Raw genomic sequence first — 17281 nt, 5'->3', positions numbered from 1 at the left:
CCATCCTTCCTCCATCCTCCCTCCCTCAACTCCTCCCTCCTTTCATCCTCCCTTTCACCTCTCCTCCCTCCTTTTATCACTCCCTCCACCCTCCTCTCTCCCTCCTCCCTCCCTCCTCTCTCCCTCTGTCCTCCCTCTGCCCCGTCTCTCCCCAGTCCAGACGACAGCAGGACCCCAGCCCTGGCTCAAACATGGCCAACGCTGACGTGGAGCACAAGATGCGCTGAAGACGAGGAGGACAAACGAGGCGAACCGTCTGCTTCTCTTCAACACTCATCTTTTAAAAGCAGCAACCTGCATTAAAACCACAGTTGTATTCTTTAGCTCTTTTTTGAAACTTTTGTTTTTCTACATGCCAAATATTTTTCCCACATTTTCATTATAAAGAAAAAAAAATCTATTTGAACTGACTGAATTAACGTGAATAGCATTTGAGAAAAAAACAAAACACCAAAGAACTTAAAGTGAAAATTATCAAAGATTTAAAACTAGCTTCCAAAAAAAAAAAGCATCTTTCTGTTGATAGGATCCATGACGAGGAGCAGAGGAGGTTTTTGTGCCTCGGGGTCACGGTTGGGGCTTTTAGCAGCAGAGCGTGAATCAAAGTGAAGTGTTGACCGTTCGACAAATAAAAGTTTTTTAATGTGGCAACACGTCATGTTTGCTGACACGCCTGAACGAAACGTTCGTCTTCAGACCTGCTGTTTTCTGAGACCAAAGTTCACTTTAAAGTTTGAGTTTGAAGGAAACTAAAGACTCTTCTTAGAATGATAATAATTAAAATAATAATAAACTAGTTTTAAAACAGTTGGGTTCGTGAGCGCAGCAGGGTTTGCTTCAAACACCATTTCAACATTTTGACTCTTATCTAAAATATAACAACAAAAACAAACTGTCTGTATGTCCCTGATGCACGGTTGTGTACATTTGTCCTGAAAAATCACCAAAACATTTATCCTGCGTCTTCCTGAGAATCCCGGACGAGCCCCCAAAAATGCTCCGGTCCTCATTAATAGCGCTCAACAAAAATTTTAAAACAAAGTGAAAGTCTTGAACATTCGTATCGCTCGCCGCATCGAAGGTTTAAACAAAGATCTGTTAGCACTCAGATAGTGTTTTGGGGATGACTCTCTACTACCATCCCATATTTTAGTTCAATATCTGTAAAACTGACTAAGTTAGAGACATGTTTTTTTTGCTTGCTAGGGTTAGTTACTGGTGGCAGCCATTTTAAATCAAGTTTTGGTGATGCCATAATACAACGTCCTCTGAAACTTATGTTGTTTCGAAAATTTGAATTTTCTAAGAGCAGCTTCTCTCTCAAAAAAAAAGTCTTATTTCTAAACTTTCTGAACTTTTTTTGTACTTTTTAATTTAAGCAAAAAAAAAAAAAGATCATTTTTGGGGGGGCTCACAGTTTTTCCTGATCATAAACTCAAAGATTTGGACCATTTCTATAAATAATTGGGTTAATTATCAGAACCCGACCCCTCAGTCTCTCAGACGTTCGTCATCCTTCCAGGGCTGTGAAAACATGAATCCAGTCCCGCTCCTGTTACATCTCGAGTGTAACGAGACATTTGTATTATTTTTGTTTGTTTGTTTGTGTGAAAGTCGTGATGTTTACTTTTGACATTTTTCTCATTTCTGTTTTGTTTGGGGTGTTTTCAGCTCTGTTAGAAAGTTGTAGCCGAAGGTCATTTCATGTAAATTTCAGCTAAAATACCCAAACGACAACAGACTTTTGGGAGGTTTGAGGACATCTTTTATTTTTCTCTGCTCTTTTATTCACATTATTTTAATGTTTCCACCAGAATGTGGATTGACTCAACTCCTATATTCAATGTTTATATCTTGCAGCTAAAAGCTTTTTGTTTTCTAGTTGTTATTTTAGTGCATTCAGCGTTTTTTGTTTTTTTTACAAAACAACAACAAAAACTTTTTGTTCATTCTTTTTGTTCCAAGTCTGATTTATCAGGAATTGATGGTTTTTCTTGCATGTTGCTCTCCACGTTTGATAAAAAAAGCTTTGGATAAAATTCAAACTGAAAAATGACAAAACTTTGCATTAAGATAAAAAAAAAGTTGACATCATTTAATCTTGAAAGAATTTGATGAATCTAAAGTGTTTAGTTTTTTATCAAACTAGGTTTTTTAATTTCTGTCATTTAACCGCAGCCATGTCATCGATTCAGGGCTCAAAATGCAAACAAAATGTTTCTTATGACATAAAAATATTGAATTATAGCACATAAATTGACTAACTTTGGTCAGAACTTTGATTTCTGTCCCACAAACGTGAGAATCTGCAGACAGTCTGCAGCGTGATGAGAGACGGGCTTGTGTTTTCTGAGTTCTGTTGGGTTCTGTGTCAGTTTGCATCGATGGGGATTAGAAGAACCCAATTAAAATATCAGATTAGATTGATTGAAAGAGTTATTTGATGAAAGTGAGCACCAAAAAAAGATTTACGAGCAGTGATTTGTATCTAAACCTAGGAAATGTGCCTCAACTAAAAGTCTAAATTAATCTTTTTGGAGTAAAACTTTAAGTTTAAACTCAGAAACTCGAATCCATCCTTCATTTGCTTAATGCAGGCATTAAGGCAAGCCAGAAACTACAAACATCTTCTGTAATTTTCACAATAACCTCTTTTGTTTAAGTTATTTATACATTAAACCGCTCGTGTTTTGTAGCTTGTGCCAAGTGTCTCTTTTTTGTGTCTTTGTGTCCTCGCAGAGAAGTTTGACATGAGAGAAATTCATTTTAAAATGTCAAATGTTTGTCATAATAAATGTGTATCAAGGTCTCTAAGTCTGTTTTTTTTCACCAAGCACATCACCTTCACATCATGTCACCTCTTTAGAGCGTAGGATTTCCAACAGCATGCAAGAAGCTGCGAATTTAAACTATTATAATAGTCCAATAAGATCTTCCTAAAACTGGAGCTACTGAGACGAGGAGGAGCAGAATGAAGCAGAAATCTTCCTCTTGCTGGAAAAGTAGAACATCCAAACACTGAGATAAATATTTTTGCCTAAATAATGTGAAACAGATTTGAATGATAAGCTTTAATCAAAGTTTGTTGAAGAGTAAAGAGGTGTAGTCTTGTTTTTCACACTTGCACTATTAGTTTATGGATGACATTAAAAAGAAAACGTTAAAAATGCTGAACAATGTCACATGAACTGGAAGGACACATAAAATTTTAAAGCAGCAACACCTTCAAGAAAAATTAGGAAGATAATTATTATCAAGACCTAATAAAAACAAATCATAAGATTAAAAGAAGCAAACTTCTGCAATCATAATCAGACCAAAATAAGGAAAAAATTGTGTTGTAATATGTTTAGATAGGATATATTTACTGTCACCAGTATAATAAACCCAATAAATCTAATTAGTTTTATTTGTATTTATACATTTTGCACATATTTTATGGATGGATGGATGGATGGATGATAGATAGATATTTTCAGTATTTGTTTATTAATTTTTATATTCCAAATAAGTACAACGTTAAAAGCACATGGGATTAAATAAGAAAATAAATACATACATTTGCAATTACGTTTGATCATATTTCTTTTAATAATGAATATAAAACTTATGTTTAAATAACATTTTTAATGATTGTATTAAAAAATATGAAACAACACAAATTTAAACAAGATATTTTGATACTTTATTATTTATCACATAAGGTTTGTGTTAAATTAAAAATGGTTCCATATTTCTATTCTATTTATTTATTTATTTATTTATTTATTTATTACCGTACTTTCAAAATAAATGCCATTTCATAAACCAAACGTATCCGACGTGTCGTGTGACGTCATGACGTCGGCGCCGACGTGCTCGGCAGACAGGAAGTAAAACTATCAGCTGATCCCACTGGTCTTGTAGGAGTTGCTGCTGCTGTTGTTGTTATGCGAAGTTCCCGTTGCTCCTGCTCGGACTTCGCTTTGCTCTTCTTGTCGCCTCTGGACTTCGGAGACCCGTTAACGGCCGGGGAGCGGACCTGGCCGAAGTTTTACCGGGAGGAGGGACGCGTTTCGTGACGGGAGAACGAGCTGCGTCTCGGCTAGTTTAGCCCCGCAGACAGAGAGAGCAGCCGGAGAAGAAACTCACCAACAGCACCGAAGGCGTCTTCTCGCCTAATTAAGTCGGGCCGGTGTTGGTTGCGATAGTAATTTCCTCTGGCTTGAGTTAAGGCTTTTACAAATGTCTTTTATTTACATTTTATTTGATCACCAGCACAACAAACGGAGCAGCTAACTAGTTAGCTACCGTTAGCTTCTCGTCACATCGCAAATAAAACAAAAGATTTGAAGCTTTCCGAACCGCTGACTGTGACAAATAAAACACAAAGAGTTCAGGTTCATGGGATAATGTTTACCTCCGATTTTAATGTGTTTAATGTCACGTGTTATAAAATTAGCATAGTGTTTGTTGCTCCTGATCAAGTTCTTTATTGATATTCTCGCCACTTATCTGCTCATTCAGGTGTTTGTTTGTTTTTTTTTTAGAAGCACAAAAACGAATATTTTTGATCGATTAACAGCTGGCCTTGTATGTTGTGTTTGCTGACAGGATTGCGTAATTTGTTTGCGTTCCAGCTGTCCTGCTGTGCTGTGTCCCTTAGATTAACAAGCCTGTGTTTGACTTCAGGTTGGAGCTCTTCTAAATATTTAACCCACTTCATAACGCTCCGTTTGGTGCCGTTTCAACAGCAAGGACATGAAATAAAGAAGTTTACCTTCCAAACAAGGCTCATGAGCCTGACAGTTTTAGAACAAACAAGCTGATATGATCTGATGAAAGCCACCTGAACAGGTGAGCAGAGGTCAGGGAGAGCCAGCAGGCAGACAGGGTCCCATCGTGTCTCGAGGTGAGCCGAGCCGCCCCCCCATCACTGCCAATGCTGGATCTGGAGGTGGTGCCTGAGAGATCACTTGGAAATGAACAATGGGAATTTGCCTTAGGTGAGGGTCAAATAATCACCTTTTGAATCCGATGATGTCAGATGTGTTTGACTTTTTGTTTGTTTTTTAGGGATGCCCTTTTCCCAGGCCGTCTCTATCCTCCAGAAACACTGCCGCATCATCAAAAATGTCCAGGTGCTATACAGCGAACAGGTACATCAACAAAAACATTTAAGGCCTGTTTGCGCCACACATGCCAATTTCTTCATGAAGCACATTTATAAATAGTTTAAAATAAAGAGCTGCGCAACAACAATATAAAAAGCAAAGGTGCAAACAACAACAAAACACCGGTAAGTTTGGAAAATGTCTCAAATAGAAGTAAACAGTGAACATTGTATCTGTAAAAGATTAAAATCTGCAGTGAGAATAAATGTGTTTTAACAGGAAGTGAAGAAGCCTCAATAAAATTAGACATTAGATTGTTTCAAAGTTTAGGAGCCACGAGGGAACGATTCAGATTATTTCTATAGCTCCAAGTCACAACAGAAGTCTCGGTGCACGCTGTACAAAAACATTCACATACATAAAAATGTCATTAGTAAAAGTTCTCTATCTAAGGAAGCAGCAGGTTGTGTTGAACCTTCACTTCATTGCACTTTTCAATCCTGAGCAAACACAAAGGAGACAGTGGAAAGGAAAAACTCCTTTTAACAGGAAGAAACCTCCAGCAGAACCAGGCTTAGAACAAGCTGCCATCTGCTTTGAGCGGCTGGGGCTTGATAGGGCAGGAAGTAGAAACAGACAAACGTAGAATGACGGGTCCAGGTGTATTCTGATGACCATCTCACAGAGAGGCAACAGCTCTACCAACTGAGACACTGTGCCGCCCTGGATCTTGAACCTTCAAATTAAATCAAAACTCAGAGTTGGTTCTGTGAGCTTTTTTAATAAACGATCAGTTCGTTCTGAGTATTAACTCTAACCGAGGTGAACCTCGTTGACCAGATGTTGTGTTGAATTACCAACATCTGGAGTGTTGGTAATGATCAGGAATGTGATGTGTCCTGTATGCAAACTTGTTGGCCTGTATGTTGTCGAGCTCAAATGTGCGTTTGCAGGAAAGCAAACAGGTTCTTGTGCCACGACTTCTGCTGAAGCTAAAGTGCACTAATGTAGTGCACAGATACTTTTTTATTTTTATTGAGTACAAGTACTTACATTTGTGTACTTGCTAAATCCGAGTACCAATTGAGTAGTAATAAATGCATTACACTTCATACAAATGTTGACTGTCACTGGACCGTTCGAGAACCTTTAACTGGCTCACTGTCCTACTGTATGGATTATATAGCACCTTTCTATCTTATCAAGATACTCAAAGCACTTTACAACACAATCTGTGCCTCATTTACCCATTCATACAGCGCTCTACTAGATCTATACAAAAGACTAATCAGCGCTTTATCACAGTCATTCACTGATGGGACACATCGGAGGCAATGAGGGGTTCAGCGTCTTGCCCAGGGACACTTCAGCATGTGACTTCTGGTGGAATCAAACCCCCAACTCTCCTATTGGAGGACGACTGCTCTAACCACTCAGCCACAGCCGCCCCCAGAATTTTTTCTGGAATTTACATCTGCGTATTGAAAGCCCACAACCTCAGAAAATTTACATTGAAATAGTTTGTGCCTACACACAGAGAGGACTTGGATCAACTGAGCAACAATAAGGATAAAACTAATAACATTTATTAAAAACAACATTCTAAGATTAGTTTGAACTAAATAAATTGGCATTTCCTGCGAAAATGCAGTATGAATGCTTATTACTGAAGAACGTGCTGAAAAACAGCTGAAATTAGCTATAAAAAACAGCTGAAATGGAAGAACAAGTCTAAATTAGCATAAGAAAGTAGAAAGAACACATTTGCTGAATTAGTTTTAAATAAGCAGAAATTAGCACAAAAACAAGGAAATTTGCTTAAAAAGCTGAAATTAGCCAAAACAACAACAAAAAGTTGCTGAAAAGGCATCGAGAAGCGTAAACAACCAGAAGTGGAAATTGCTGAAATGAGCTGGAAAAAAAAGTGGAATTAGCTGAAAAAGCAAAACTTTGCACAAAAATGGCTAAATAGTAGATGAAATAGCTGAAACTATCAGAAATAACCTGAAAAGAGCATAACAAGCTGAAATTATCAGAAACAAGTTAATTCCAGCTTCTAGTGGTCCTATGCACAAATGAGACCACCATGAGATCTATCTGGGGTCTCTTTGTCCTCCTGGATGCTTCTCTGATTAATGTCCTCCTTACCTGATCCATGAGTTTTGATGGACGGACTCCTTCTTGGCAGCTTCGCTGTGTTGGCATCATCGTTCCATTTTCTAATAACAGATTTATTGGAGCTCCGTGGGTTGTTCAGAGTTCTGGAATATTTTCTAGAACCCAGCCCTGATCTGTTCTCAACATCTTTGTATCTAACCTGTGTAGAGAGGTCCTTGGTCTTCATGATGCCTCTTGATTGTAACCCTTACTATTTAAAAGTGTTGCACTGAATGTTGTGATGGTTGGGGCTTCAAAGCGAAGAGTCTGAATATACATATATGCATGCACCACTTTGCAGTTTTTTTTTTTATTTAAAATTTTTCACAACCATTTATTTTTATATTTAACTTAATTAATCTGGAATATTTTAAAGAGTTGTTGATTTTAATCAAATAAAAATATGGATAAAGTTCCAGGTTTGTAGGCAACAAGAGGAAGATTACTACGAAGAAGGATTAACAGTTTTGAAACTTACCGTTTATTTTATTTTACTCTAAATTTGTTGCCTAGTTGGTTTATTTTAAATGCTGCAGCTTGTAAATGTGCAATATTCTGCTAATTTGTCGACTTTTACATTTTTCTCATGTCCAGATTCTTCACAACCCTCTTAAATGAATTTTGCTTTAGAGCTTGTTTTTCTTGAGCTGACTAATCCAAAGAAAGCTTCATCCTATAACTGTAGCCTTCAGGGTCCATAACAGTGAAAATGTTGAAGATGTTTCTGAAACCTCCTGACTCGGGTTTTGGTCTGATCTGAGCTCTGCATGTGAGAACGGTTTCCCTCATTTTCTCTCCAGACGCCGCTCAGCCATGACCTCATACTGAACCTGACTCAGGATGGGATTAAACTGCTGTTTGATGCCACCAACCAGAGACTCAAGGTGACACTTCTGGCAGAGACGGCGGCCTCCAGAAGCAGCGACGATGCTTGGTCCTTATTTTGATTATTGTTTTCATGTGTGACAGGTGATCGAAGTGTACGATCTGAGCAAAGTCAAGTTGAAATACTGGTGAGTTAAAAGACGAAGATGATACAAACCTGACAGACATTAAAGCAGCCATCTTAATGCACTGAACACTGATGGACCCACAGCTGCTCGTTACCTGAATCTGCCTGCGTTGGTGTGTTTACTGTAGCCTGATTGAACGTTAACGGACATAACTCGCTGCGTTTGTCTTTTCAGTGGAGTCCATTTCAACTCTCAGGCCATCGCCCCCACAATAGAGCAGATAGACCAGTCATTTGGAGCCACGCACCCTGGAGGTACTTTAAAAAGTCTTCACCGCTCCTCATATCGTCTCGTGTTCAGATTTCTATGATCTCACTGGGTGTTTTTATTTCTGCGCCTCCATCCAGTTTACAACCCCGCAGAGCAGCTGTTCCACCTCAACTTTCGAGGACTGTCCTTCTCCTTCCAGCTGGACTCGTGGAACGAAGCTCCCAAATACGAGGTGAGGAGGTTTGGGCTGGGTCGCTTTTCAGGCTCTTGGAGAGCTGGTCTGTTTCCTCCAACATTCTGGTTTGAAGGGGTTCACCAGATGCATGTGGCTCCAAGTCTTCAGTTGAATTGTGATTTACGTTGGAATATTTTACGCCTTCATGGAATTTTTGTCATTAATCTGCAGTAAGAACATAAAATTACACTAATTTATGTTTATATCTAAAGTAAAGGAATAACTCGTAAATTTGGGGAAAAGTTTGGACGTTGATTTTAATGTTTCCCAAGTATTTAAGAAGAAAAAAAATCTGATCATTTTGTGTTCAGACTTTATTTCTTTATTTTTTTAAATAAAAATCCACATTTATAAATCCAAAGTGTTTCTGTCACGTTGTACAACACCAAAGGACCCTGCAAACTCCATTTGAAGTGGCGAAATCGTCTCTCATTGACGTAGCTGTGTGACAAAAATCACATCATTTTGTTCTCAGAGTAGCTCCGCCCCTTCTCAACACAAGGCCCAGGCTGAACTTTTTCTCACGAGCCAAGTATTGTGTGCTTGGCCAGAAACTTGTGGGCGTGTTCGTCCTGTGGAAAAGAGCTCGGTCATTCAGCTGTATCACTCTTCAAACACTAAATTAGTCAAAAGTTCAAAACGTCCTGGATGAAGGTCGTGCACACATCGTGCACGGAGGAGTCTGTCTGCTGAAAAGTGTGGTGCTCTCTTCATGACAGATTTATGGCCAAACGGCTGCAGGGACAGAGTGGAGACTGACAGGAAGAAACCCACGGTGATGTTTACTGCAGGGGGCGGGGCTTCCCAGGAGCTCTGCGCCGTTTGAAATGCGTGAGACAACTAACGTGACCGCGAGTCGACTGTTCGTCTCCAGATGGAGTGGCCCTTGTGTTTACTCAGGCGTAAGCTCAGAGAAGCTGCTCCCATGTTCAATAAAGAGCACAGAACAGATGGAATGTCCCCTCCCGGTTAAAGGGGAGTCTGTGCTTCAGGTGGAGGAGTTCAGGTATCTGGGCGTCTTGTTCCCGAGTGACGGTACGATGGAGCGGGAGATGCATCGACGTATTGGAGCCTCGTCCTCTATAAATCCTTCAAAGAGTGAACTTCTGCATCTTTGAGGTTTTGAGGACAAAATGGCTTTTACGGAAATAAATGCTCAGTTTTCTCATTTCTCATTCTGCAGATTCCACATGGAGCCATGGTCAGAAGGATGCACATCTACACTGGGAACAACCTGCAGGAAACAAGGTCTTTAATCATCTCCATGACAAACGGACACATATAAAGAATAAAAGCCATCCATCATCTTCACCCGCTTCTTCCTTTTTGGGTCGCGGTGGTCACTGGTGCCCATGTTCAGCTATCACTCTGCAAGAGGCGGGGGACACCCTGGACATGTCTCCAGTCCATCACAGGGACACATAGAGACAAACGAGACAACCATTCACTCTCACTCACACCTAGGAACAATTTAGAGTTACCAATCAGCCTAACATGCATGTTTTTAGTCTGTTGGAGAAAACCCACGCATGCACGGACAGAACATGCTAACCACCCAGAAAGGTCCCGGACCGGGATTTGAACCAACGACTTTCTCACTGAGAGGCAACAGCTCTACCAACTGAGCCACGGTGCTGCCAGAATAAAAACAAAAACAAATAAAAATACGTAAATCTGCTTTTCTCTGTGTCCTCAGAGCTCCTGCGATGCCGCTGGCTTGTTTCTTCGGGAACATCTTTGCAGAGTGCGTGGATGTCCTGAGAGACGGAGCGGGCCCTCTGGGGCTTAAACTCCGCCTCATCGTTGCAGGTACCACACCTTTACGTGACTTTTAGTTTTCCACTCCGGTGGGGTGGTTTCGTCACAAGCCATTTCCTTTCCTCTGTTTCAGTTCTTTACTCGCTGTTCTTGCGTCTGCAGGTTGTGGTCCAGGTGTGATGGCAGATGCTAAAGTCCGGTATCTGGAGAGGAGCATCTTCTTCGGAGATTCCTGTCAGGATGTTCTGGGTTCTCTGGGCTCGCCACATAAAGTCTTCTATAAGTCCGAGGACAAGGCAGGAGCTCTTTCTTCACACGTTTACCAGCTTAAAGGAAAAATAACTAAAAGTCTGTGATGGTGTGTTTCAGATGAAGATCCACTCTCCGTCACCTCACAAGCAGGTGCCCTCCAAATGTAACGACTACTTCTTCAACTACTTCACCCTTGGAGTGGTACGTGTGTGTCTGTAACACGTGTTCAGAACTTGTCCCTTCAGAAGCTTCATTTAAACGTGTTCAAATGTTGAATTTTCTGTTGAATTTCAGAGAAAGACAGATCAATATGTTGTGCTCCTTGAATTATTAGTAACATTCTGCTGCAGACGTTTTATCCACACATTGCGTAAAACCAGCCTTTTCTGTTGGGATTATTATCCCCCTTCACGTAGCGAAGAAAGGACTTTGAAATACTTGCTGTTAGTTCGTCTTGTGACATAACTTGAAATGTAAGTTAGATACTGACTTCCATTTTGGTACGAGGTTGCATCTAGGCGTAAGAAATGCCACCATCAAAAGTTGGATTGCCACGTCAAGATCCAAGATGGCTGTCACTATGCATACACACACAAGCGCGCGGTCCCCACTTGAATATCTTGCACCAAAAACATTAAGGTTTACTTAATTCTCTGTTCACTTCTAGTTCAGAAAGACGCTCATCTCTAAAACGTACAAACACTCACTCTTCAAGTCCCTCAGAGATGGGGGTCATCGGCCTAATGCGTGTTTCTATGTTGTTTTTGTTCAAAGCTACAGAGAACCACTACAGAGGGACCAAAGAGCCACATGTGGCCCCAGAGCCGTAGGTTGCAGACCCCTGCAGTGCACCAGACTGTTTCTCTGCATCCCTCATTTTATATTCTGACCCATGAGTACCAGTGGTTCTTGGTCCACAGTTTGAGAACCACAGATCTAGAGATTTGGAAGAGCTTTCCATTTGTTCCAAATGGATTGAACATTTTATTTGGCTCGATTTTGGGACTGGCTCTGTTTGGATTGTGACATAAAACGTTTATTCTGTGACTTTTGTGGGTCACCATCTTCCTGGGAGCGTTATGGATTTTTCATTCATTCAACCTTTATTTGTACAGGTTAATCCCATTGAGCCTCGGGAACTCCTTTACAAGAGAGACCTGATTTTAACAAAGAATGATGACAACAGTAGACAATCTTAAAGGATGCGTACAAATTGAGAATCCATCCATCCATTATCTTTACCCGCTTATTCCATTTTGGGTCACGGTGGTCGCTGGTGCCCATGTCCAGCAATCACTGTGCGAGGGGCGGGGTACACCCTGGACAGGTCGCAAGTCCATCACAGGGCCACATAGAGACAAACGAGACAAACAACCATTCACTCTCCCACTCACACCTAGGGACAATTTAGAGTTACCAATCAGCCTAACATGCATGTTTTTGGTCTGTGGGAGGAAACCGGAGTACCCGGAGAAAACCCACGCATGCACGGAGAGAACATGCAAACTCCACCCAGAAAGGCCCCTGGACCGGGGTTTGAACCAAGGACCTGCTTGCTGAGAGGCAGCAGCTCTACCAGTTGCGCCACCGTGCTGTCCCCAAATTGAGAATAACAAGTGAAAATAAAATGGTATTTAAAATAAATGTTTTTTTTTTTTTTTAAACAGCTAGAATATAAGTTGGTGTAGAAAACTAAAAACAGGAACATGTCTGCATTGGTTTTTGCCAGGAACTTGGCAGATGTTTGAAGCCACTTGGAGAGGTCAAGGTTGAGAGCTTCAGATCTTTTTGCAAGATATTCCAGGAAACAGGAGCGGAGTAGGAGAAGACCCTTTTCCATAGTTCAGTCCTCACTGAGGGAACACTGCATGTAATGTCCTGAGAGCGCACGTTGTAGCTGCACTCACACAGTGACATGTAGGAGGAGATGTATGAAGGCAGCAGACCAAGAAGTGATTTAAAGATGAAAATGTACCAGTGAGAGTCTGAGTGAAGTTACTGATGACCAGTTAATCAGTGACTACAGGGTGCAGTGATGGGTACGGTAGTTACAGCCAGTTATGAATCTTAGTGCACCATGATAGACAGCATCCAACATCTGCAGGGTTCTTGTAGGAGCGTTCATGTAAATAATGTCACTGTAGTCAATGGAGGGAAGGAAAGTTGCAGTTACAAGGTGTTTCCTAGCATTCAGAGTTCGACAGGATCTGTTTCTGAAAATGAAACCCAATTTAACTTTCAGTGTCTTTACCAAGTTTTCCACGTGAAGCTTAAAAGAAAGATGCAAATCGACCAAGATACCCCGATTTTTGTAGGAATCGACAAACTCAATAGGGACACCGTTCAAGGATAAAATCAAAGGAACAACTGCTAGGACCGACTTCCTGTTTGAAAAAAGCATTCCTTTGGTTTTGTTGGTGTTTAGGACAAGCTTGAGGTGGAAGAAATGATTGGATGATGTCGAAAGCGGATTGCAAAAGCTGGAAAGTCTTAGCAACTGTTTTAACTCGACAATAAACGACTGTGTCATTGGCATAGAAATGTAAGGATGCATCAGGGATGCTCTGCCCTACATTACCTATGTAGATTGTAAAGAGGGTGGGTCCTAAGACTGAGCCTTGTGGTACACCATTGTTGACTGTTAAATAACTGGAGGAAATACCATTATCTTGAAAACATTGCCTCCTATCTGAAAGATAGTTAGAGAATCAGCCAATGGTGTGATCTGAGAAACCAATTTCTAAGACAGCAAAGTCCATGCTCAATAATCCAGGTATACAATTTCTAAGACCTTATAAGATGTCATGGTTAAAGGAAACAAGCTGCTGAACTGGTGCAAATGTTGACGTCTAATCAAAGCACTCCATGTTGGAGTTACCTTCATCTCAGAGCAGAGAGGACGCCTGCTGCTCAGACGGTTTTGATGATCGGCCTGTCCTGTTTTTCAGGACGTTCTGTTCGACTCAACCACTCACCTGGTGAAGAAGTTTGTCCTCCATACGAACTACCCCGGGCATTACAACTTCAACATGTAAATACATTTGATTGTTTCACCAGCCGTTTCTGATTTTCTTTATTTTTATCAGTTTTAACTTATTTTCCGTCATCGCAGATATCATCGATGTGACTTCAAAATTCCACTTGTCATCAAAAAAGGTGAGACCATTTTCTGTCTGGTGTTTCATCAGCACTGAAGGATCAAACGTTCCTCTAACTTCTTGTTTTTGACTTCAGAAGGAACCGATTCTCAAACTGAGGATTGCATCTTAACGACTTACAGCAAGGTGAGAGAGTGACGGGGGGGGTTAAGTGAGGCTAGTTGGTATGTTAACATTTACAAGTTGCAGTTCATAGCTGAAATATTCTAAAAGACTTGTACAAATGTTACCAGCTTCAGTAAAATGTTTAAGATTTGCCTGAGAATTATTTGGAAATGGAAATAAAAACACAAACATGGCTCTAACTCAGTCATTTTTACAGATATTAAGCTACATTTGGTGTGGTAGCAGCTGAGAGTCCTCCTGACCACAGAGTCAGAGCTCAGACAGATCACACAGTGTCTTTGTTTGAGACTTTGAGGTGCTTTCCTTTAAGAAAAGCTACTTTTCAATCAGTTTTTATTATTTTCGTACGCCTGTTGAAAGACGGGCGCGTTGTGGTACAGTCTCCATACTTGAACTTTCTTAGAACTTCTGGTCTGCTCAAGATACTTTAATGAAACATACATTTGTACCACCACTAGACATCTATCCATTATCTTCTGCTGGTTCTGGACTTCAGGTCTCAGGGGCAGCAGTTTGAGCAGGGAGGTCCAGACATCTCTGTCCACAGCCACCGCTTCCAGCTCTTCTGGGAGGATACCAGGGTGTCCCCAGACCAGCTGAGGGACATATTCTCCAGTGTCCTGGGTCATCCCTGGGGTCTCCTCCCAGTTGGACATGTCCAGAACACCTCCCTATAGAGGCGTCCAGGGTCCATCCTTACCAGATGTCTGAACCACCTCAACTGGCTACTCTGGATGTGGTCAGCGGTTCTACTCTCGAGTCTCTTCTGGAAAACTGAACTTCTCACCCTATCTCTAAGGAGTGTCCAGCTGCCCTGCAGAGAGAACTCATTTAGACCTCCTGGACCCAGGAGCTGGTTCAGTCTCTACCCAGAGTTCATGACCACAGATGAGGATAGGAACATAGACCAACCAGTAAACAGAGAGCTTCTCCTTACAGCTCAACTCTTCACCGCAACGGACCGGAGTCCACAATACCACAGAAGCTGCACCTCACGCTCCATTCTTCCCTCACTCATGAACAAAACTCTGAGATGCATGAACTCCTCCACTTGAAGCAGAACCTCACTCCCAATCCAGAGAGAACAGTCCACCCTTTTTTGACTGAGGACCATGGCCTCAGACTTGCAGGTGCTGATCACCACCACTAGACCTCATGTTGCATAATCTTTCCATCACCCCAGCTCTAAGGTCAAGGTCACAAATTAAGCTCAAATGTTATATAATGTTTTTGCCAAGCCATTGCTATGGATTGCTGTAAAATAGTTTGATGGGTGTATAATGTGCCGCATGCGATACTCGTTTAATTTATCAGAACGTCCTGTCACTGGAAAACTGTTAGGTTCTAATTTATTGTTGTGATTTTGAATCTGGTTTAATCAAAGTTTTATTTGATCTTCAACCGTTTTTATTAATATTTAGTTCTTCTGTTGTGTAAACCAGGGTTTACGGGGGGTTTTATAGCTTTAAGTTTTCTGTGCGTTTCTCTTGTCAGTGGGATCAGATTCAAGAGTTGTTGGGTCATCCGATGGAAAAACCCGTGGTGCTCCACAGGTAAGTGTACAGGTGTGCACAGAACAGTGAGTTTGGATCACTTTACTGAAGTTCAGTGCTCCTCTGATGTTGTTGACACTTAAAAATGCTTCAAATTGCTGGATATATACAATGAATGAGATGTTTCCAATATTTTTCTAATAAGTTTCCTCATCAGATGTTTGTGTTCGACAGGTCTTCGTCGGCCAACAACACCAACCCGTTTGGTTCTACCTTCTGCTTCGGGCTCCAGAGGATGATTTTTGAGGTTTGTGAAACGGCACCTGAGAGTGATTCGTTTGTCTGAAAGGCCTGATTACAACACACTTGTAAACAAAAACAAGTTGTTGCTTCTTGGTTAATTGAACGACCAAATAAACCACGTTAAATTAAAGGTATATGCAGTATTATGGGTGTTGGAACCCTCTGTCCTGCATGGTTCAGATGCTTTTCTGCTTCAGACCACCTGGTTCACATTAGCAGATCGTTACAAGGCTTCTGTGGGAATGGAGGACAGGCTGTTGGGATGATTTGTTTCTTTGGATCAGGCATCTTGAAGCAAAGGCAAATCTAAAACATGCAGGACAGACGGGAAAAAAACAAAACAAAGAAAAACTGTTTTAGTCTGCCTGAAATCTACTGACTACTGAAGAGAGGCACCAGTTCCCTTTAATCTTACACTGAAAAGAGGATGGATGGTTGAATGATTTGATGGATGGTTGGATAGATGGATGTAGGGAAGGATGGATGTTTGGTTGGTAGGTTGGATGAATGGTTTGTTGCTTGGATGAATGGTTTGTTGCTTGGATGGATGGATAGATGGATGGTTTGTTGGTTGGATAGATGGATGGATGGTTTGTTGGTTGGATGGATGGATAGATGGTTGGATGGTTGGTTGGATAGATGGATGGATGTTTGGTTGGTAGGTTGGATGAATGAATAGTTGGTTGGGTGGTTTGTTGGTTAGATGGACAAAGTTATGGTGACTGATATCTGACCTCTGACCTTTGACCTGCTCTTTTCCTGCAGGTGATGCAGAATAACCACATAGCCTCAGTGACCCTCTATGGAGCTCCACGGACCACCAGTCAGGCCCGTCCTGAGTCCAGCGCCAGCTCCCACTGAACAAGACTCCAGAACCCAGTCCAGTTCTGACCCGAGTGAAGTTTGTAACCCAGAGCCAGATGTTGACCTGTCCAGCTCAGATGAATCGGACCTGATAACGGGTTTTGTGCTTTTGGAGCGTCAAGCTTCGTGCTCTAAATTCTGTATCCTGTTAAGAGTCCAGCCGACTAATCCTGGGTCAGAGTCCACCCAGAACCACAAACTAATCCTGGGTCACAGTCCACCCACAACCACGGAGACCGCAGGCCGGCGCCATCCGTTGGCCAGGATGAGAAGGAGCGGAGACCTTTCATTTCCTTCAATGCAAACCTCCTGGATCGACGTTAAAACAGCCGCCGAGACCGGACCCACAAAACCAAGATCTGAATCCACATCAGACTCCACACTGCCAGGCCAGCCGGTACCGCCCGTCTTCCTGTTTCGAACCAAGAACCTGACCTGTCCAGACCTTCTAAGATCACAGAAACTTGTTCGGACCAGTGACCGGGCCGAGTCAGTCAAAGCCCTCTACGATCCAAAACTTTCCCAATCATCCTCCCTGATGATCGCCTTCATCCTCCTCCTCCTCCTCCTCCCAGTGAGGTCCAGAACCACAGACTCAACAACCCAGACGTGCTGCTGT

General features: G+C 41.6%; 2 protein-coding genes across 2 annotated transcripts in view; both read left to right on the top strand.

Moving 5' to 3' along the window:
* The window catches only part of cbfb (core-binding factor subunit beta), a gene marked incomplete at its 5' end in the record, with an annotated part of 40078 nt that extends 39435 nt beyond the window's left edge, over nucleotides 1-643 (top strand). The window contains 1 exon segment of the mRNA XM_037683332.1: nucleotides 156-643. Coding sequence (XP_037539260.1) covers nucleotides 156-227 — 72 coding nt within the window.
* A 4085-nt stretch (nucleotides 644-4728) lies between these two features.
* Nucleotides 4729-17281, top strand: phaf1 (phagosome assembly factor 1). Its single transcript, XM_037683340.1, has 16 exons — nucleotides 4729-4985; nucleotides 5056-5138; nucleotides 8051-8134; nucleotides 8220-8263; nucleotides 8438-8517; nucleotides 8611-8705; nucleotides 9892-9956; nucleotides 10405-10517; nucleotides 10629-10762; nucleotides 10836-10919; nucleotides 13667-13749; nucleotides 13831-13874; nucleotides 13953-14002; nucleotides 15497-15555; nucleotides 15730-15802; nucleotides 16564-17281. The coding sequence occupies exons 1-16, from the start codon at nucleotides 4922-4924 to the stop codon at nucleotides 16657-16659; spliced, it is 1251 nt and encodes a 416-aa protein (XP_037539268.1). The 5' UTR covers nucleotides 4729-4921; the 3' UTR covers nucleotides 16660-17281.

The sequence above is a fragment of the Nematolebias whitei genome, chromosome 10, assembly GCF_014905685.2.
Source record: "Nematolebias whitei isolate Nwh7 chromosome 10, NemWhi1, whole genome shotgun sequence".
Classification (NCBI taxonomy): Eukaryota; Metazoa; Chordata; class Actinopteri; order Cyprinodontiformes; family Rivulidae; genus Nematolebias; species Nematolebias whitei.
Note: the sequence above shows the minus strand (reverse complement) of the source record. Positions and strands in the feature narration are given on the sequence as shown.

Excerpts from the sequence above, each read along its gene's own strand:
- phaf1 (XM_037683340.1), top strand. The coding sequence starts at position 4,922 with ATGCTGGATCTGGAGGTGGTGCCTGAGAGATCACTTGGAAATGAACAA. Across the intron at positions 5,139-8,050 it reads AGGTGCTATACAGCGAACAG|ACGCCGCTCAGCCATGACCT; the intron begins GTACATCAACAA and ends TTTTCTCTCCAG. Across the intron at positions 13,875-13,952 it reads TCCACTTGTCATCAAAAAAG|AAGGAACCGATTCTCAAACT; the intron begins GTGAGACCATTT and ends TTTTGACTTCAG.